Here is a 22,455-nt window from a genome sequence, read left to right as displayed (position 1 = left end):
CCTGAAAATCCCTGGGCCCCACCGGTCCGCCCTACCCTGGTGGCCCAATCAGGGAGTGTCTCCCCCCCGCCCCCCACAGCTCCGCAAATGCGCAGCCTTGTGCACGGAGTGATTTCTGTTCCCATGCAAAGCCTCACGGAGCCCCTTGCCTACGCTCTGCCCTCCCCTCTGCGCATGAGCAGGTCTCTGATCAGTCTGTTTCCTACTTTTCCGTGCTGCACCTTCCATGCAGTGATCGCGGCCTTCGCGTGGACGTCTCTGATGCCGGTGTGGAGGTGTCTGAGGGAGGACTGTGGCCGGAGAAGGACACAGCTATTGGAGTGCTCCCTCCTCGCTCCCGTTTCGGCTGCTTAGGCGTGTTATCCACATCACCAGTTACTTAGGCCTGGAGCAGTGTTTAAATGCCCCCCCTCCCCCCAATCTGCCGCTCCAGGCACTATTTCTTGATTCTTCCCGAAAATGATGAGAAAATGAGGGCCACTCCGCTTTACCATACCCTTTGACAGGTACTGCTTTGCTCTATAACATGTAAAAGTTTCTATAACCATACTAACAGTTTCTATGCTTTTGCTCTAAATTGATCTAAAACACACCAGGGGCAGCTGGGTGGCTCAGTTGGTTAAGCATCTGACTCTTGATCTGGACTCGATCCTGATCTCTTGGTTCCTTAGTTTGAGCCCCTCCTCCGGCTCTATGCTGTCAGCACGGAGCCGTGTTACATCCTCTGTCCTGCGCTCTCCCTGCCCCTCCGCCACCTGTGCACGCCTCCCCCTCTCAAAAATGAATATTTAAAAAAAAAAAAAAACAACCCAAAGATCATTATTCAAGAACAAGGTTAGTTTTTCTTTTCCTTGTAAATTTTTTCCATGGCTATATCCCAGTCATTCCTCTTTTTTGAATTACTGTTTAGAATTCCTAGAATATTTTCCCTATTTTTATTTGAGACTCTTCGGAAGAGTCTAAGAATTACCGGCTTGTATCACTTCGTAAAAGTGATAAGTAAAAAGGATATTGTTCTCTTTATAAGATTTCAGTGCTGAGTCTCTTACGCTCACTGGTTACTGGCACGTTATCCTCTCTGGTCCAGGCAGGAATCCTCAGTGATTGGTCCATCCATTTGCCTCCCTTGTATCCCTATGCCACATTCCCGTTCTCCTTGCTCTTTCCATAGGCAAGCAGGTTAGTGTGTGTGTATTTATACATATATATTTAAACTTCTAATATATATTTAAATTTTATTATTAGAAGTGTCTTACTGTTTGCATTTATTTTAATTTACACAGATGGGTTATGTGATTTATCACAATTCTGTTTCTTATTGGGCCTTGTTTTCACAATGCATCATGTTGTCGGTTCACCTACATTTCTCCGCGTGCCTCTGTACATTTCCAGTGTTGCCTATCTTTTCTTCCAGTAATGGTCACCAAGTTCAAATATATTTTATGTTTTCTTTACATATTCTTTGTGTTTGAATATATTTAAGCCCGCTTAATTGAATTTATGCCTCCTGATTAAGCGTTCAAATATATATGTATATACACAAATATAAATACACACACATATATACACAAATATATATGTATGTATGAACTGTATGGGTAATAAAGATCTGCATAAGTTTGTGTTAAATTTCAAGAGCTGATAAGTAATTTAGAGAGTTGTCTTCATAGTAAAAGCAATCCTTTGAGTAAAGACAAAGCCTACTCAGACGTTGAGTTCTTATGTGCAGTAGAGTAAGTTCTCAGAAGCCTAAAATAGAGTCCAAAAGTCATAAGGAATAAATAAAATGCTATAAAAGGAGACTTAACTACCTTACTTTGTTATTATATCATATATTAAATATACTTTTAAATAATATTTTGTTAAAATAAAGAATATCCTTTGGGGGGCACCTGGGTGGCTCAGTCGGTTATGCGTCTGACTTCGACTCATGTCATGATCTGACGGTCCGTGAATTCGAGCCCCACATCAGGCTCTGTGCTGAATGCTTGCTCAGAGCCTGGAGCCTGCTTCAGATTCTGTGTCTCCTTTTCTCTCTGCCCCTCCCCCACTCATGCTTTGTCTCACTCTGTTTCTCAAAAATAAATAAATGTAAAAAAATTAAAGAAGAATATCCTTTGGAACATACTTGTTCAGAGTTTTGTGAATTATGGAAAATATCTTTTTCATGTAATTATTGAATAGATATGTGCCTTGGCATTTTCCCATAAGGACTTGAGGTATCCTTCTACAAAGACCATATACTCTAAGGATAATGGAAAGTCCTTACTTTACAGCAGAAGAGGAATTTCCAAATATTTTATTTAAAATCAAACATTGTAGAGGTGCCTGGGTAGCTCAGTGGGTTAAGCGTCTGACTCTTGATCTCCGCTCAGGTCATGATCTCAAGGTTTGTGAATTCGAGCCCCACATCGGGCTCTGTGCTTACAGCATGGAGCCTGCTTGGGATTCTGTCTCTCCTCCTCTCTGCCCCTCCTCTGCTGTGCACATGCTCTCTCTCTCTGTTTCTCCCTCTCTCTCTCTCTCTCTCAAAGTAAATAAATAAACTAAAACAAAACAAAACAAAACCAAAAAAAAAAAACCCATTGTAGCCTTGGTTGAACATTACATTTAACTTTAGCCTTCTTATAAACTGAAAAATCGAAAACATGGTAAATTATATCGGTTTTCATAATCCAGATGGAGGAAGCGTTCTCATTCCTTGGGGTAGATACCGTTTCCGGGCAGAGGCACTTCTTATTGGACGTGTCCTACAGGAACCATGAATGTAGAAAGGCTAACCATTAGCAGGATTGACATGGAATTCAGAAAGCTAGAAGCCCGGTTCTGAGATAAAGTAGAGCTTGTACTTAGGAAGCAATGTTTTACTTACACCTGACCAAGTGTTTGACTAAGACCCTAGAATTCTGTCACACAGAACGCGACATCATTAGCATGAGGATTCCGTTCAGTCTTCAGAATTGCCAAGTACAGATAGGAATCCTGGTTTGCCCCCTTGTTATCTGTGTGGGCCTGGACACATTTAATCTCTGCAAGCTTCACCTTTCTCATATGTAAGAATGAGAAGTAACAATAAGCTACCTTATAAAATTGTGGCTAGGATTAAGTACGATGAGCCACGTGAAGTTCTCGGACGGTCCGCGCGCCTCCCCAGGTCTTGAGTGTACATTGACCCCTGCCCTTTTTCTTCACCGTGTCGATGATCATTCTTTCTCTACTTCAGGGAAAGCACAAATTGCATGTAGATACCGGGATGGAAGGCGACTGGTGTGGCCTTATTCCTGTCGGACAGCCTTGCAATCATGTCACCACAACGGGCCTGAAGTGGAACCTCAGTGAGTAAAACCCTTGCCAAAGGGAGGTTTCCTTTCTTAAGCGTATATAATTCACGGTGAGATAAATACCCCTCTGTCTGGTACACACCTAGCCGTGGAGCTTCTGGCTTCTAGGCAGCTCTGTGTTCAGCCTGCCGGCGAACTGCCAGGCCGTCTTCCCAAGCGTCAGCACCGTTTCGTATTCCTCCCAGCGACGCGTGAGGTCTCCGGTTTCTCCACATCGTCACCCACACTTGTTATTTTCTTTTTGTTTGGTTTCCACACATCTTCGTGGTTATGAAGTGGTGCCTCATTGTGGTTTTGCTTTTTCCCCGATGACTGATGATGCCAAACGCCTTTTCGGGCGCTCAGGGGCCACTTGTATATTTTGGAGTAATGTCTTCAGATCTCATGCTCGTATTTTAATTGCGTTATTTTTGTTTTTTGGTTGAGTTGTAAGATTTCTTTATATATTCCAAATACAAGTCCTTCATCAGATTCATGACTCACAAATACTTTCTCAGAGTCTTTGACTAATCTCTTCAGTGCCTGAAATTTAATTAACTAAATTCATTAACTTAATTCTGATGACGTCTGATTTTTTTTTCTCTTATGGATTCTACTTCTAGTGCCGAATCTAAGAACTGTTTGCGAAACCTTCTTCATGATTTTGTGTTGTTGAAACCCCCTCTACTTTTCCAGATAAGCAGGAATTCTGACCAAAGTAGTAAATTCTCTTCATAATCAAACCTCTGAGGTTTTGTAAGATTAGCTGCTCTTACTAAGTTTTAAAGTGTTTCCCAGTACTTATTAACTGTAATAAGTCCAAATTATACTAAAGTGTCTGATTTGAAAGGAACAAAAAATGAGGTGTATCTTTTCATGAATTAAAGGCTGATTCCACAATAAACTGTCAGGCTTGTGAAACGAGTCAACTCCAGTCTCTTTAAGAAAAACGGCAGTTTAATCAAAGAGCTTTGGTTGAATGTCAAAGGGATTGTCTCCTGATTGACCAGTACCTCTAAGGTTGTAAAAACCAAAATACGGAGCCATGTTCTTTTAGAACATGTATAACTCTTAGGTTCCCACAAGGAAATAAATATTTCAAGAAGTAAATAATTTGAAGATAAAAAGATATTTTAAAAGCCTTTTCTGCGAGCCACTGCTGAAACAATTAGGAAAAACGAGAGATATTTTGAGGCAAATGTCTGGAGAGCTCATCAGAATTTGAAAGGATGGTGAGACAGATCCGCTCTGGTGCAGGGAAATCAGTGACGGGCTTTGAAGCTGTTTAGCTAAAACTGACATGAGTTCCCATTAGAAACTTTCTGTGAAAACATCTGCAACCTAAACCAATTACACTTTTTAGAGTTCTGTTCTTTCCCAGGACCGAGTCTAGATACTGGTGAGGTCCTTCTGGATCTGGCAGTGAGCTCCCTTTGCAGGGCTGGTTGACGGACACAGAGGGTGACAGTCGATTCTTCCAGGCTCCTGAGAACATCCTGTGACCTGGCTGTCCCACAGTAATAAGCGCTCCCTAATTCTGTAAAATGAAGTTGACTCTGGGAAGGGGACCTTGGGCATGACGTGGCTTTTAATCTTTTTATCCATGATAATGTTCCAATCCTGCAGAAACGCTCCATATTGTTACTTACTTATATGTGTATGGATGGCACTAACTTTTGAAATAATTATTTTTTTCGTCTAGAATTTTTATGTAAAATATGGAAATAGCAACTTAATGGAGTATGCAAAACAAGAAAATTGAGACAAAAACCGCTTCATCAATTCTCTGTGGTGAAAGTGCTAACTAATGGGGTCTTGTGACAGGTAATATTACTTCATCAAAAAGTAGTAATACCAGCTGGGAAATGACACAGTGTTGACTGGAAGAGCAGTGTCAAGATTTCTGTCACCGAGAGGACAGGGCCTCTGCTTAACTCGGTGTCACTGTCTGGGAAAGGCAAGGCCTGAGGTCAGTGTCAACTTGTCAGTCACACCCACGAAGTGACAGTGTGGCCTGGCCAGGGGAAGAGAAAGGAGGTGCAGTAACTCAAGTCAGGTGCTGATCACTTCTTAGGTCAAGGAGAGGACGCACGTCCTCCTAAGGAAACCGATCGATGTCTCCCTCATGTGGTCTGGAGACTGGCTCTCTCCCAGGCTTTACCCGCTCTAAAATATGATGTCACAAGTTCTGAAACTCATCCCGATTTCCCTGTTTCGATTTGCAATATCTCTCATCACACTCTGTCTTTAAAACGAGTGTGAAAGATGCCTTTGTACCAGTCACCTAGAAGTGAAACTTAACTGTCTCTGAAGTTGCCTGTCTGTAGGACAGTGTTTTATTTCCTCGCAGTGTGCTGGGAACATTGTGGAACATGGTTCTGGGACCAGAGTTTTCTCTAGGCTGTGCACACTCAGGAGTAAAACAGCTGCATCCTGGACCTGAGCGCCTTCACTTTTCCTAAGTGTTCCACACTGCTCTGACAGTGACAGTGGGAAAGCCACCGTGCGCTCATCCGGGAGAACGCAAGGGTTCCCACACTCTGGATCCTCACGCGATTCTCGATATTGTCACATTTCAGCATTTTTGCCAGTCTGATGCATGTCGGTGATATTTCATTACGGTCTCTGGTTACCGCTGAGGGAAAGCATCTTTCTGTAGTTACTCCTGGCTTTTTCGTCTTCATAAATGTTAGCATTAGCTTGACAGGTGTCACATACACACAGTCCCATTGTATGTTTTATTGGAATCATTTTTCATGTGTAGATTAATTGCGAGAAAACAACAAATGGGGAAGAAAGTTCCTATGTGTAATTGAGTCATCCTATCCATAAACATAATATATCTCTCTTTTAGAACTTTTTAATTGCTTTCAATAATTTAAAAATTTGTCCATAAGATCCTGTACATCTCATATAAGATTTATTTCTAGGAACCATATATTTTGTGTTGCTATTGTAAATTATACCTTTTAAAAAATTAAATTTCTGAGTTCCTTGGTAGTACATAGACATACAATTGACTTTTAGTATATTGTTATCAATTTATTGCTGAATGCTTTTATTGTTTTTTAAAAATGTGAGTAGAGATTCACTAAGGTTTTCTATAGACAGTCATTAAAAAAATTTTTTTAATGTTTATTAGTTTTGAGAGACAGGCATAGACAGAGCGGGGGGAGGGGCTGAGAGACAGAGACGCAGAATCCAAAGCAGGCTCCAGGCTCTGAGCTGTCAGCACATAGGCCTTGAACTTATGAACCTTGAGATCATGACCTGAGCCAAAGCTGGGACGCTTAACCAACTGAGCCACCCAGGCTCCCCTGGACAGTCATATTTTGGGTGGTAATGAAGTTTTCTTTCTTCTTTGCTCTGTAAGAAATAAGAATGTGTTCAGTTCTGACTGGCTGAAATAGTAGCTTTAAAAAGGCCTATTCCTTTCCCCCCATGTGACAAAGTCCAGAGCCAAGCAGTTACAGGGCATGGCTTCTGTGGTTTCCTCAGCCTTTGCCTCCAGATCCTAAGGTGTCTGTTGTAGCTCCAGCCGCTGTGGTCCCTCGTCAGCCTCAGGAGAGAGGGAAGGGAAGACAGGAGGATGGGCTGGCACATATGGCAAGAAAACCAGGCTTCAGGGATTCCACCATTTCCAGAAGTTCTTCCTGCATCCAATCTTTTGCCTCAATGGCCAGAAGTATCAAACGGCCACCCTAGCTGCAAAACAGGCTGGGATGTACAGTTTTGCCTCTAAAAACATAGGGATCCCGAGTGAAACCACGGTTCTGTCAGTGAGGAAGAAGAGAATGCGTGGGAGTCTGCTCTTCTGTCAAAAAAATGTCTTCTCTTCGTCTGCCATCTTGATGAACAGTTTAGCTATTCATATAATAAAATCTTATTTTCACTTTCTTTGGGCCATACTCTTACGGGTTTCTCTTACTGCGACTGATGAATCCGCAGTTAAGCAAACTGATTCTCATTCGTATATAATGTTTTTAGCTCTGTGCTTTGGACATTATGTTTTTCTTTGACGTCCTACAGTTTTACCACCACATGTGTAAGTGTGACCTATCTTTGGTTCTAGTTAATTTTCCTCAGCTCTGATAATTGGTTCATGGACTGTGAAAAATTTTCAAATGTCCCCATTTTTCAGATAAGGACATGGTAGTTCCAAGCTCCAGGCAGTGATTTGCCCAAATTCACATCATTAGGGATGGGTGCACTAAAAATTTGAAATCAGGTCACGTATGCTATTTTTCCTTGCTTCCAATTAGTATATGAAAGACTCCATATAAGATAAGTTGATGTTAAAAAGAAAGCACTAAAACGAATTCGGGATAAAGAGAAGAAAACCAGAGGAAGGCACATGTACAGGGGAAGGCAGGAGGTAGGAGCAAGAAATGGAAAGGATTAAGAAGAATTTTAATTCTCCAGGACAGACCTTTTAACTCCTCTACACTTTGGCCTAAGAAAATATCAAATGGAATTGCCCTCCATTCGCCCAGCCCTCTTGTTTATAACACTCACAGATTGTGAAATTGTGCCGCCATCGTTCCTTCTTTTATGTGTTTTTTCAAAGTACGGAAATAAATGGCAGAATGAGATAATTTCATAGCACTGACTGAAAGAGACGAGAATCTAACCCTAGTGAAATAGTTTTGAAAGAAAAAAAGTAAGAGAACCCCATTTGAAAAGATTTTTCACGCGGTAATGATGGAGTTTCAGTGAGAAACAGCCTTAATTCTCACCCCATTGTGACTCAGAGTGATTCCCCTCAGTTAGGATCACAAGTCTGGCATGCAGGAGAGAGGTCTGTGCTAGAGAGGGAAGTTTGGGGGTTGTTAACACAGAGGTCCTGCTGTGAGTTAGTGCCACTAACGTGAAGTGTTTTACGTTTTTTGGTGTCTTTGTTATTAACTATTGCTTTTCCAATCTGGTGCTTAAAAAAGGGCACCCTGAAACTGGGACTTCAGTGTTTCCTATCTGATTCAAGGACAGTATCTTTCATATCTTATTAATTCTTTGATAACCAGTGACCTACTTTGAATTGAAGATACTGTTAAAATTTTTACATAAAACATGTGCATTAGAGAACAAACATGATAATAAGGATGGCTTTTTTTTTTGCCTCAGTTCCCCCCCCCCCACCCCCCCCCCCCCCCGCCGCCACAAGGAAGCTGTTAGTGAAAGTTTTCCACTCCCAAACCATTTTCTTAAGTGTACAAATAGGTGAAATGACTGTATTTCATCACATTTAAGATGCCATCAATTGTGGGATGCATTATTATTTTCTGTTCACTAAGGAAAAAAAATACTAATTATAACTGCAGAGATGAGGGAGAAATGTACATGTTAGAACTGATAAAATATGGCAGATCAAATAGCATAGAACTTAATTATCAAATTATATGCATAGACGTAATTTGTTTATATAATTTGTTTAATTTATTGACTTCTAAGATGTCAGCTAGGATTCTGATTAGGATTGTGTTGATTCGGCGGATCAGTTTGAGAAGTAAATCCATTTTATAATAATGTTAAGTCCTCCAATCCATGAACCTAGGGTACTTTCATTTAGATGTTTAATTTCTTTCAACAAAGTCTTGCTGTCTTCTTCCTGCAAGTTTTGTACTTATTAAATTTATTACTAAATGTTGTATTGTTTTAATCCTATAGCGGATGAAATTCTCTTCTTAATTTCATTTTTGGATCGTTCGGTACAAGTTATAGAAAGACAGTTGATTTTTTGTATCAGTTGACCTTGTGTAACCTTGCCAAACTCATTTATGAGTACTCATGGTATCTTAGACGATTTCTTAGGATGTTCTATGTATCCAAACATGTCCTCTATAAATAGAGGTAATTTTACTTCTTTTCTCATTTGGATTCTTTTATTTCCTGTCCTTGCCAAGTTGTTTTTGCTAGAACCCATGGTACAATATTAACTATTCAAATAATACTGACAGCAGCAAAGTGGACCTCCTTGTCCTGATCTTGATCTTAGGTGGGAAGCATCCAGTCTTTCACCATACATATGACACCAACCATTGGTTTTTGATAGATGTCTTGTATCAGATTGAGGAAATTTTATTCTGTTCATAGTTTGTTGAGTGTTTTTATCATGAAATAGTGTGGGCTGTGCTTGTTTAAATCTTGTCTGTTGAGATGATTATGTGATTTTTATGTTTAATTCTATTGATATATTACATTAACTGGATTATGGATATGAAACCAAATTTGCATCCTTGGGAATCAGTCTCACTGGGTCATGACTTATAATTCTTTTTATATACTGTTGGTTCACAGTTTTCTTTTTTGTTGATGATTTTTGCATCCATAAACTAAAATACATTGTTTTGTGGATTTTTTTTTTCTTGTGATGTCTTTGACTTGTTTTGGTGTCAGGATAATACTAACATCTACCCTTTTTTTTTTCTTCATTTTGCCATTTGTTTTCTTTTTCATTATTCAAGTACAGTTTTCTTTTTTCTTTTTTAAATTTAAATCCAAGTTAGTTAACATACAGCGTAAAAATTTCAGGATTAAATTTAGTGATTTGTCACTTACATTTAACATGCAGTGCTCATCCCAACAAGTGTCCTTTTTGTTTTAATTTTTAACGTTTATTTATTTTTGAGAGACAGACATAGAACATGAGTGGGGGAGGGGCAGAGAGAGAGGGAGACAGAATCCAAAGCAGGCTGTAGGTTCTGAGCTGTCAGCACAGAGCCTGACGCGAGGCTCAAACCCATGAACCGTAAGATCATGACCTGAGCCGAAGTCGGATGCTCAACCAAATAAGCCACCCAGGCGCCCCAACAAGTGTCCTTCTTGCTGTCCCTTGCCCAATTAGCCCATCCCCCCTCCCACAACCCCTCCAGCAACCCTCTGTTTGTTCTCTATATTTAACAGTACCTTATGTTGTTCCCCCTCCCTGTTTTTATCATATTTTTGCTTCCCTTCCCTTATGTTCGTCTGTTTTGTATCTTAGTGAAATCATAGGGTGTTTGTCTTTCTGTGACTGACTTATTTTGCTTAGCATAATACACTACACTTTGGTTCCATCCACAATGTTGCAAATGGCAAGATTTCATTCTTTTTAATTGCTAATATTCCATTGTATGTATATACCACATCTTCTTTAGACATTCTTTAGTTGATGGCCATTTGGGCTCTTTCCATACTTTGGCTATTGTTGATAGTGCTGCTATAAATATTGGGGTGCTTGTGCCCCTTCAAAACAGCACTCCTGTATCCTTTGGATAAATACCTACTAGTGCAATTGCTGGGTCATAGGGTAGTTCCATTTTTGATTTTTTGAGGAACCTCCATATGTTTTCCAGAGTGGTTGTACCAGCTTGCTTCCCACCAGCAATGCAAAAGAGATCCTCTTTCTCTTGCATCCTCACCAACATCTGTTGTTGCCTGAGTTGTTAATGTTAGCCATTCTGACAGGTGTGAGGTGGTATCTCATCATGGTTTTGATTTGCATTTTCCTGATGATGAGTGATGTTGAGCATTTTTTCATGTGTCTGTTAGCCATCTGGATGTCTTTGGAAAAGTGTCTATTCATGTCTTTTGCCCATTTCTTCACTGGATTATTTGTTTTTTGGGTGTTGTCTTTGGTAAATTCTTTATAGATTTTGGATACTAAGTCTTTATCTGATATGTCATTTGCAAATATCTTCTCCCATTCCATCGTTGACTTTTAGTTTTGTTGATTGTTTCCTTCTCTGTGCAGGAACTTTTTATCTTGAGGTCCCAATAGTTTCTTTTCGCTTTTGTTTCCCTTACCTCTGGAGACATATCACGTAAGAAGTTGCTGAGGTTGAGGTCAGAGAGGTTGTTGCCTGTTTTCTCCTCTAGGATTTTGATGACTTCCTGTCTTGTATTTAGGTCTTTCATCCATCTTGAGTTTATTTTTGGTATGGTGTAAGAAAGTGGTCCAGGTTCATTCTTCTGTACTGACAGATACTCTTAAAATCCAGGCATTCAAGAGGGAAACACTAGGGAAGTCAACCAGGGCAACAAAGGCAAGACAAAAGGAAAGTAGGTCTAGCAGGCAGGATGCAGATCTGGGGAGGACACAGCATAGAGGGGACTCTGGTTGCAGGAGATACCTGGCCTGTGTTCTGATCCTTTGCCTTCTTTTATTTGTGTGCTCACTGCCACAAAGAGGGGAGGGGGGAGAGAAGGAGACCTACAGAGCCATCTTGTTTCTAATTAATAAACAGCAGTGGCTGGCTGGCCTTTCTAAGGAGTATAGACCACTGAACATTGAGGCAAGCACAGCTTTATGGGGAAGAAGTTGCATTTACGTGAAAATTATGTATTAAAAAAAGTTATTTTAAAAACCACTTATCTCTGTAGTAGAACCTAAAGTCTGGGATTGTGATACCTTCCGCTTTTGTTTTCTTTTTTGACATTACTTTGTCTATTCGGGGTGTTTTGTGGTTCCATACAAATTTTAAGATTGTTTTAGCTTTGAGAAGAATGCTGGTGCAATTTTGACTGGGATTGCATTGAATGTGTAGAGTGCTTTGGGCAATACTGACATTTTAACAATATTTGTTCTTCCAATCCATTAGCATGGAATGTTTTTCCATTTCTTTGTGTCCTCTTCAATTTCCTTCGTAAGTTTTCTATAATTTTCAGCTTACAGATCTTATACATCTTTGGTTAGGTTTATTCCTAGGTATTTTATGGTTCTTGGTACAATTGTAAATGGGATTGATTTCTTGATTTCTCTTTCTGTTGCTTCATTATTGGTGTGTAGAAATGCAACCGAGGAGGGGACTTGTTGGGATGAGCACTAGGTGTTGTATATAAGCAATGAATCATGGGAATGTACCCTCAAACCAAGAGCACACTGTATACGCTGTATGTTAGCCACCTTGACAATGAAGTATACGTTGAAAAAACAATAGTAAAATAAAAATAAACAAAAAGCACCATCTCTACACATGGATAGGAGAAATCTTTCCCCCTTCTGTGTTCAGTGAGCCATCAATGATGTTCAATCTCTGTGCCTTTAATGATTGATTTAGAAAAGTCATTAATGTTTTCATAGCCCATTTTTATTTATAAATGGAATGTGCTAGCTATAAATTCCAGTATTGATTTTTCTTCATTAATAATTTTCCACTAAGAATCTTTTCAAAACTCACAAATAAAAAAGTTCTTTAACAAATTTATGTAAATGTACACGTGTAATACAGGGATGAAAGATTTATTTCTTATAATGGCCATACCTACAATATTACATTTATATTATTTATATAATTTAGGATAATAACTGCAAATAAATATTTTCACAGACGTTTTTCAAGGAGGCCTTGCATTTCTATTTATAGTGTACTGAATATTTCCAAGTATTTGGTAAAACTTTAATATAACAGCACTTACCAGTTTCATTACTCTAGGCCTTGGTGAGCAATTTCTTATGCTTTGGGACTACATTATGGAAATAGCAGAATATTACTTTCTTTACTAATAGAATGCATTAAAAAAAAGAAATCTTGTTGATACATCTTGATTTTTTTAATGCATTCTTTATAGTAAGTACCAGCAAATGGCAATTTCTATGATGTATGAGCCAAACTGTATGAATACTGTCTCTTTTATTTAGATTCTGGAATAATTATTATACCATAATGCCAAGATGAAAGTATCCTAATAATGTCATTGGTTGTTGAGACCTGTGATTTTGTGAAATAACTAAGGTGTCAAAATGACTTGCACAAACCACACAGCTTCCTGGAACTAGAGCTGACCTAAAACCCAGGTGTCTCGACTCCGGGCATAGAGCTTTCTCCTCCCGATCTCCTTCACTACTCTCACTGCAGGAAATTTTGATGCTTGGTCACGGGAACTAAATACATAGAAAGATAGATAAATCTAAAATGTGTGATGTTTGATAGATTAAGAATAACCATATTTGTTAGTTTTCATGATGTAAGTTTCCAGGTATATGAGATTCAAATTGGTACTGTAACAAATGATTGCCACCGACCAGTGGCCCAAAGTAGTGCGTCCTTTATCTTCTGGTCATGGAGACTGGGATCCTACATGGGTCTTCAGAAACGAAAATCAGGGTGTTGACAGAGCTGCCTTCCTCCTGGAGGCTTGAGTGGAGAATCCTTTTCCTACCATTTCCAGCTTCTGGAGGCTGGCTGTATCCCTTGGCCCGTGATTCCTTCCACAGTCTTCAGGGCTAGCCGCATAGCATCACCAAATCCCTTTCTCTGTCCTCTGCTTCCGTTGTTACATCTCTTCCTCCGACTCTGGCTCTGTAACTTCCTGCTTTTAAGGAATTTGTGATTACGCTGGGACCACCTGGATGATCTAGGACAATCCATCTCAAAATTTTGATTTAGTCGCATCGTGCAAAACACCTCTTGCCATATAATTAATTTATTCACAGCTTCCAGGGATTGCAGTGTAGACGTTTGGGGAGGTAGTGGAGATATTATTCAGCCTCCCATATCAGGTCTGTAATCAATGATTTAAATAATTTTCTGAAATAATACTTACTGAGTGCAGTTTTTAGGTCATTGAATCTTTACAGTTACTCTGGAAATTAATGTATGAGAACTGTTTATATTGCCGTTGAGAAGCTGAATTTCAGTGCTGTCTTTCATCTGGCCTCAGATGACTTGTGATAAGGACTCAAGACAACATAAAAACAAAGCAGACTGTGTGAGCACGATTTATTTGGTGCCCACAAAGATAACGAGAGTAACACTTTCCATCCGTCTGGTTTTTGTTCTCCAAAGGCTGAAGTCAGGTTTCGCCAAGAATATATTCTGATCCCTGAGAACCGAGAAATGAGTCAGGTTTGCATAGACCAGAGCCAAAGCTCCGTCCAGCTGTGGGGTTGTAGGCAGTCTCTTATTAGACATATTCCTGTTTATTTTTTTGTCCTTTTTTACATTTCTTACCTTTTATTAGCCTTTGAAGCTGTATTTACATAAGAAACTGATAGTTCCATCAAAAACAGGCAGCAATCTGATGTGTGATTAAGATGGTAAAAAAGCAAAAGGCAGAAAGCTTGACTTTTCCTTATGTTGCTTACATAGCCACGTATTACTAGTCTCCGGGCTCTCCAGGTCACTAAAGAGCAAGCAGGTGTTTATTAATTAATTAACTGAGCACCCGTATTCCATCACATTACTGGTTTATTTATGCCACTATCACCATTATCCCTACCCTTCTCCCTCCCCCACCCCCCCCACCCCCGCCCACACAGACACCTGGGCCACGTGCACATACTTGTACTGTGAGATATTACAAGTTTGAGTTTTCTTAGTATGTACCTAGATTTGGTCAGTCTGGGCTTATAGACCACACAACTGCAACTTTTGATATGTTCTAAATATTAGCCCTGAGGAAACACTGCGCAAAGTGACAGTCGTGGGCAGCTCTGGTACCTAGCTTTCATGAAGAAGGCAACGTTAGGGGTGTTGCTGATGAGCAGTAGATATTACTTCTCTGGAGAGAATAGGACAAAGAGAGGAGCAGAATTAGCATTTAGACTATGTCACTGAGAAGGATTTTCAAGTATTCTACTTATAAGCAAATATTACATTTTCAGATGCTTAAGACCAATAACATATGGCCTATACAAACTTGTATTAGATACCTCCTTCATTAGCCCAGCTCCAATTCTGTTTTCTGTGTTGTAGGATTTGAACCAGACATGAACGATTTTTCTTCTCGTAAGGCCTTGCCCTTTTGTGATTCTGCTGAGAGCACAAGGAACCAACAATAATTTACTATATGCCATAATCATCCTGTTTTGTTTTTAGAAAACTCCCTACAACCTGACAACACACATTTATTATGGTTGATTCTAGGCATTTAAATATGAAAACAATTAACGTGCATTCGTAGGCAATATGACAAATGGGAATTTGTGAGCAGACCAATTTTTCACTGACCTGCATTCAAGAACACTATTATAACTCAGGTTTGCCTCCCAAGTTTTTAAATGAGTTGATTTCCCAGTATTTATGTGGGCAGGTTGATGGATGAGAATGACTTTAGTGTAAGCTGGGGAGTCCCCTTCTATGTCCCCTCCTCCAGGTTGCACTTTTGTGCTGATTCAGAGAGCGCTCTGTGCGTTCAACCATCCAGCTAATATACGGAGACAAGAAAGCGATAACTTTTGGTCATTACATGTGTTGTAGAGAAAGAATCAAGGGGTGTGGGTGAATAAACTTCTACTATGGGAATAGCCCGCTGGGTATAATTTTCTACTGTGTCCAAATGATCAAACTTTGCATTGTGAATAGTACATTCACATCTCCCACCTATCTTTTCTCCACACTCCACCTCACCCCTCTTGTTAATGCAGAATATTATCTCCATTTGATAGATGAGGAAACTGAGTCATAGGATGTTAAATGAATTGTCCCAAGTTCATACTGCCTAACTTAGTCCTCTGTGCACATAGGATGGATCCATCACGGGTGAATTATGTATCTATTTTTAAAAGCATTGGACATTGTGAAATAACCTATCTCAAAATCCTTTCTCTAAATGAAAGAAATGTTCCTTAAGTTTGGGCAGCATCAAAGACATCGGAGATAGAAATTAACACCTTGGCAATTAAAATCATGTTGCAAGCCCCTCCCCCCCCCCAAAGACAACTCCTTTCCACTCTGTAAGATCATAAGCCACACAGCTTTGGAGAGGTGGGTAATTCAGGTGTAATTTTGGTCACTGCGATTTCTGATTTCTGGGGTGATTATAAGCCAAATGTCAGTCACCATGGTTCTCAAGATACTTATAATAAAGATTCAAGTGGAAAAAAAATGTATTTAGCATTCACAAAGAGGACAAATGGTTAAAAGAGAATTTTTGAGTGTCTGAAGATTCAAGGATGAAAAAGAAAGAACAGTGATAAAAAGGGCAGGATGGCTTGGTTGCAGGAGGTTTAGACAGCCTGCAGGTTTCTCAGCGGCGAGCTGCCACTTTGTCCTCCAGATTGCTTGGAGGCCAAACTGTGAAAAAGCAGAAAATATTTGGAGAATTCTGGGCTCAAATTAAAAGAAGGGGAGATCAAACTGGGGAAATGTCCAGTATGCAGGCTAAAATAGAAGCATCCCACTTAAAAGAGCTTTTCTGTAAAACTGTGTACCCCAAGTAAAGTTTGTAGTGAAGAAATATTTGGGCTTTTTTGCGGGGGAGGCTGTAGTTCAAGGGAAACTCGAGATGCAATTTACAAAGAGAGGAGGCAAGTTCTCAAGCTTAATTATGCATCAGGAAACTACCCTGTAGTTTTCTTTCCTCTCCCACAGAAGGGAATAGAACTGAACTAGCAAGAGAGGGTAGCAGTCCTCTGGCTTTGAGATTAAAAACAACCAAAAAGGGATACATCAATGCTTGACAAAAGCCCTTGACAAAATAAGTCCCTGGAGGTTATTATATAACATAAGTTACCTTCTTTCTGTACAGCTTGTACCTTGAGTTTCCCTTGAAATGCAGCAGAAAAATGTCTGCTTTGTTTACTTGGGTTAACAATGCAGAGGAAAGAGGACAGGACAGTAGGGTTCAGATCCTGAACTGGGACTCCAGGTGGATTCTTCGTCTGTATGATGAGGATGGGTAGGTGATGTCAAGGCTTTCTTCAGTTTGAGCACCGGCTGCTGAAGCCACGGAGAATTGGGAGAGTCCAGGTTATAAATGCCAACGGCTTAGTTTTTCAAGGAGACCTCCTTCTCCTCCGTTCCCTATGGGCCGGCAGTTAAAGGAAGCAGTAACAGGACCAGAATCGGAGGGTGTGTGTCCGGGTCGGGAGCTGATGTTGCACGTGCAGACCCGTCTCAGAGGTTTCCTGTGATGTGGTTCGCTACTTGGAAGTGCTTTGAACGTCAAGGAGGAAGATGTCCTGTGGCATCACTGCGGTTCATAATCTCCAGCTGAAGGTTCTCACCCCTCAGAAGTTCACGGTGAAGCCAGGAATGGGAAATAATTACTGCCCCTCATTTACACTGAGACGGGGCTGAAGGTCTGGCTGCAGCCAATGAAGCGCTCTTTGATACTGATTCATTAGTAGCGATCCTGTCTCCCCACAGCCCTGTGCCAACGTCACAGTTTGGCAGCCTCCTCAGTTCAATTGCACGGTTTTCCTTTGGGCACATCTCCTTGGCCTTCTTCACTCATCTGTTTGCTGGACCCATATAATTGCAAATTAACAACTTGTCTCCCTCAACTACCCTTCCCTAAATCCGGTTTTCCTTCTGTGTGTGTGTGTGTGTGTGCATGGGTGTGTGCTAAAGAATGTGCTTACGGCAAAATTATCCCAGCAAGAAGGCTTTCTGATTTTTCTTTCTTTCTTTCTTTCTTTTTTTTTTGCCAGCTACAACTGGTAACCAACTTTTGTTTTTACCCATTTAAAAAGTATTTATTTGCAAGCTATCAGTGGCAGTTTAAATGCAACGGCAATTAAGAAAAATACAAACTGACCCTTGTGGTGTTTTCCATTGACCTGTATCCCGCCAGAGGCTGATATTGTATAGATAAGGAAAAGAAATGTTACGTTACTAACACAAGGAAATCTGGTTTGTGCATGTAGGACAGAGTGAATGAGGGGGGTGATGCTGGCTTCGTTCTCTTCCTGGTTCCGCTGTCATTTTGATACAAATATGACCACCGCTCCCACCTACCTCTGGATCGGGTTCTCTTTCCTTTAAAATGAATGACTTTGAACAAAACCGTCTCAGTCTCTTTAAGTCTCCAGCGTTGTCCCTCTTCGTTCGTTTTGTTCTTTCCTCCTGAATGCCTGCAAAAAGCATTGGAGGTCCAAAGCACATGCCTTTTCTCCCACGAGACATGACCCCACCCCACAGTATTCCCAGAGTGTGTTCTCCTGTTGACATCTTCCCCTCCCTCCCACTAATCTTACTCATCTTCAAGGGCCACTTCAAATCATATCCTTGATGAAGATTTCCTAACAAAATCTGTTTTCTCTTTCCTCCAAATTCCTCAAGTGCACTGCATAGCCCTACGGTGTATTTACCTGATAGCGTCATTCTTTGTGCAGATTTCTTAGTCCCTTTACTAGAATGCATTCGCCTCACATTTGGTGCCTGTTACTGGCACAGCCTCCTGGTAGGCTAGAATAGTGTCTTGCTTGTTTTATGCATTAGCAACCTTGTTTAAATTAGCACGAGCATTTTTCTCCGCATGAATTCTCTAAGAGTCAATTGCACTACAGTGAAAGATGTTGAAGCAAGAGACCTTTAACACAAACCTTTAAAACAATTAGGATAATAAAGGATAAGTTGAATTTTAATGGTGAAAATAACTGTAAACTCTGCCAGAACTTGGTAAGGTTTAAAGTGATGTGGGGCTCGATTTCATGAACCATGAATGAGATAATGACCTGAGCCAAAATCATGACTCTGTCACTCAACCGACTGAGCCACCCAGGCGCCCCACCACAGACCCTTTTTGAGTGTAAGTGAGTGTATGTTGGAAGAGGGGCCTACCTAGGAATGGTCCACAGAGGCCTGAATCTAGAAATCTCACCTTATGGGGAATTTGGAGTTTTAAAGGATCTCCCTGTTCCCCTAGGTGATTTCTCTTGCCCCTTTCTTTACCACTCTGAGCATGAGGCAAGGTCTAAAACATTTCATTTTCTTCGTTCCCTTCTTACAGATGTTGAAAATCATATAAAACTGTAATTTGAGGACAAGTATCGTAAAAACAAAGGCAACTGAAATTGGTTCTCTCATTGTGTGTCCACTCATGAAACTTACAAGATTTGCTTTGCAAAAAGAAGAAAATCAGAGAACTCAGTGTTACTCTACCGTGTCCTACAGGGCACGGCCCTACGATATTCTGTAACTGTAACAAGTGCATTCATGTTTGTTCCCGTTATTTTGTATCTTTATTTTATCCACGTAACTAGATTGTATACCTCTTTAGGTTTGTTCCCATTGTATTTAACCTTAACTCTAGGTGTTTAAGTGACTTAATAGATAAGACTCATCAGAGTCACTCTTTTTCATATTCAGACCTTATGCATTTCTCTAGCATTGCCAACCAGAAGTAACTAATAAAGTGGTTACCTAGCCTTCTAAACGAGCTTATTTACAGGTTGGTACGAAATACTAGACTCTGGGGGAAAAAAAAAGGCAACGAAGGAATAGTGAGTAAGGCAGGAAAAAGAAAGGATTGTATAAGTTATCTGAGAAAGAAGCTGCCATTTAAAGAGGGAATAGTGAATGGGATCATTTCCAAAAGAATGAAATTGTTGGACTTCACTGAAGGAATAATTTGGTCACTCTTGAGAATGCAGAATAGTAGGAGCACAGTAGGGACAGAAGCCAGATTTCTGCTTCTTGAGGTAATTGCAAAAGGGTGCATGTGGAAAGCACAATGGGAGCAGATACGTTAAGCTTTTTAAAGAAGTTTGTCAATGGTTCAAGAACAACCATAGGCATGGAGTTGTGTTATCGAAGAGGCCTTTATGTCCAAGGCACAAGCAGCCTATGTTGAAAATAAGAGGGAGCCGAGAAAGTGCAGAGATCCAGGGAGAGGTGGGAGAAATCGAGGGGGGGTAGGGACGGTGTGCAGGTGGCAGGGGACACCCCTGAAGAAGCTGGAGGGTAGAATCCAGAGTAGAGGGTGGAGGTTTTTCAGAGGAGAATGTTTAGCCCCACTTTCCAAAACAGAAACAAAGATCACAATGCGAGGTGTGGAGTTAGGTGTTAGGGTGAGACACTTATGGGGGAAGGCACTCATCGTAAGTGGCATGAATCTTTACCAGTAAGAGTAACTTCTGAGTAAATAATCAGACCACGGCAAGGACTGATTGTCGAGGGTTCCTCAGGTCCGATTTCCTCTCTGGAATCCCCCAGGGGAACAGTGGACAGGGCACATTGGGGCCAGTGACCATGGCACTGGTGGCCTAGGGCAGCAGCTCCGAAGTCACCATGGTTGTAACTTTGACCACAAGTAATCTGTAACTGAATGTAAGTACTAGTGATTTTGATTGAGTTTTAAAAATTCATTGAAGCAGGTTCAAGGTCACTCTTAAAATATTGTCCCTTACTGGTGATTTAGTGTGTTTCCTTGGGTTGACAGGGTAGCTGTGGGTGAGGTCCAGGGTTATGGGGCCTGTGCATACTCACACCATCATCTCATGCTGCCTCGTGCTGTGTGCAGGGCTGTTACTGATTACCATGAATTCCTATGGCAGTCATAGGAACTCCTATGTTAGTTAGGAACTAACTAACTCCTAAGTTGGTTGGAGTGGTGTAGGTGGAATTTTACAGTTCGCTATGTTTCTTGTTTAGCATTACCCATGAATATATTTTTTAACGAAGAAGGTAGGAATAGAAGAAGAAAATGCAGGGGGACGGGGTGGCTCAGTTGATTAAGCGTCTGACTCTTGATTTCAGCTCAGGTCGTGATCTCACGGTTTGTGGGCTCGAGCCCTATGTCAGTCTCAGCACTGACAGCACAGACCCCTCTTGGGGTTCTGGCTCTCTCCTCTCTTTCTGCCCCTCCTCCACTCATGTGTACACACTCTTTCTCTCGCTCAAAATAAAAAAAAATAAACCTTTAAAAAAAGAAGAAGAAAATGCTACCAGTGTCTCAGTGACTTTATTGTACTTGACCTAAACAACCTGAAGACTGTGTGGATGGGTGGGGTCAATGCTGTCATGCCTGTCAATAGAGCCAAACAAATTGAAGACAAGTTTGTTACCTAGAGGTCAACTGATATATTTTACCAACTCCATTTCACATTAAGAAAATGCCGCTCTCCATTCGGTCTGTTTCACAGTCCCCTGCTGTCTATCAGCTGTCCCTAACTGATCTGATCACCACCTAGAGCTTTAAATACGTCCAAATGCCCTTGCTTCTCAAATGTGTATCTCCACCCCGACCTTTAATGACTTGCCCTTGCGTTTAGAATAAACGCCTCCCTCTTGTCCTGGCTGCAAGTCCTGCTCTGAGAGCTGGCCTGGTTCCTGCCCTTGTGGTTCTTGTCTTAGGTTCTTCGTACTTGCTTTTCCTCTTCCTGGAATACTGTTCCCTGTACCTTTCAGTGGACCTCCCACATTGCAGAATTCAGGTGTCTGCCTGGGCGTTACTCCTTCATGGAGGGTGTTCTCTAATGAGCAGGTCGAAAGGATGTGCATCCCTGCCCGCCCTGACAAAGCACACCAGCACTCACCCTGTTTTCTTGTCTTCAGTTCAGTCATCCTGTTTGATATCCTCTCATTAAATTATTGCTGTCTGTCTTCTCCTCAAACGTTGACCTTCACGAGAGCAGGGGCTATCGCCTGTCTAGCTCTCTACTATACCTTGAACACTGAGCGTGGTCCCTGCACAGAGGAAGCCCTGAGCAGATACGTGCAGAATATAAAGTTGCTGTGGGGTTGGGTCAGATGGCAAGTGCTAACATGAAATCAAGAAAGAAGGATTAGCCCAAGGCTTGGCCTCCTGTTCCAACTGCATCATTATCTGGAGGTTCAGCTGGGGTGACTTCTCCCAGGAGGAGTTAGGAACAGTGGACACAGCGGCCGAGCAGGAGGTTGGCATGGGGCTGGCCGCGGTGGTGTGGCCAGAGGACTGTGTCAGACCCAAGACATTGTTTAGAGAAAGACAGGAAGGAAGGAAGTCAGGAACAACAAGGCCAGCCTGGAATTAGAGCCCCTACAACTGCACACCCAGACTTTACCCCACTTTCAGCCTCTCCCAGGAATGACCTTTAACCAGTCAATCTGGAATTTCCGGATCAGCTCTAGTGAGGTAATCCGCAAGATAGACCCCCACCCTTCCCCCAAAGGGAGGGAACCTTGCCTGAAACAATCCACTCTTTGTTAGAAACTTCCTTTTCCGCCCCTTCTGCCTCTAAAAGCCTTCATTGGCTCAGCTCCTGCAGCTCCTTTCTACTTGCTGAGTGGGATGCTGCTGGATTCCTGAATCCTTGAATAAAGTCAATTAGATCCTTAAACGTCCACAGTTGAATTTGTTTTTTTTTTTAACCACATAGAGGATGCAGTAGAGGCCGTTTTGAGGAGGGAATCAAAGATTATACCTGAGGTGATTCAAAAATGACACTTTTTGGGGCGCCTGGGTGGCTCAGTCGGTTGAGCGTCCGACTTTGGCTCAGGTCATGATGTCGCAG

The 22,455-nt window shown here is 41.2% G+C and overlaps 1 protein-coding gene and 1 long non-coding RNA gene across 8 annotated transcripts in view; one reads left to right on the top strand and one right to left on the bottom strand.

Annotated features, from left to right (window-relative positions):
* The window catches only part of TPK1 (thiamin pyrophosphokinase 1), a 359,317-nt gene that overhangs the window by 263,763 nt on the left and 73,099 nt on the right, over positions 1-22,455 (top strand). For all 7 annotated transcript variants that reach the window (XM_043589802.1, XM_043589806.1, XM_043589804.1 and 4 more), the window contains one exon: positions 3,224-3,335. In XM_043589802.1, the coding sequence (XP_043445737.1) occupies positions 3,224-3,335 (112 nt within the window). The remainder of the gene's footprint in view (positions 1-3,223; positions 3,336-22,455) is intronic.
* LOC122488467 lies at positions 6,564-21,926 on the bottom strand. The gene is made up of 3 exons (XR_006298619.1): positions 21,499-21,926; positions 17,978-18,093; positions 6,564-6,686 (listed from the first exon to the last, which is right to left on the bottom strand). It is a non-coding gene; the product is annotated as an uncharacterized LOC122488467 (long non-coding RNA).

Source organism: Prionailurus bengalensis, chromosome A2, assembly GCF_016509475.1.
Source record: "Prionailurus bengalensis isolate Pbe53 chromosome A2, Fcat_Pben_1.1_paternal_pri, whole genome shotgun sequence".
Classification (NCBI taxonomy): domain Eukaryota; kingdom Metazoa; phylum Chordata; class Mammalia; order Carnivora; family Felidae; genus Prionailurus; species Prionailurus bengalensis.
The sequence above is the reverse complement of the archived record's forward strand: the minus strand, read 5'-3'. Positions and strand labels throughout refer to the sequence as shown.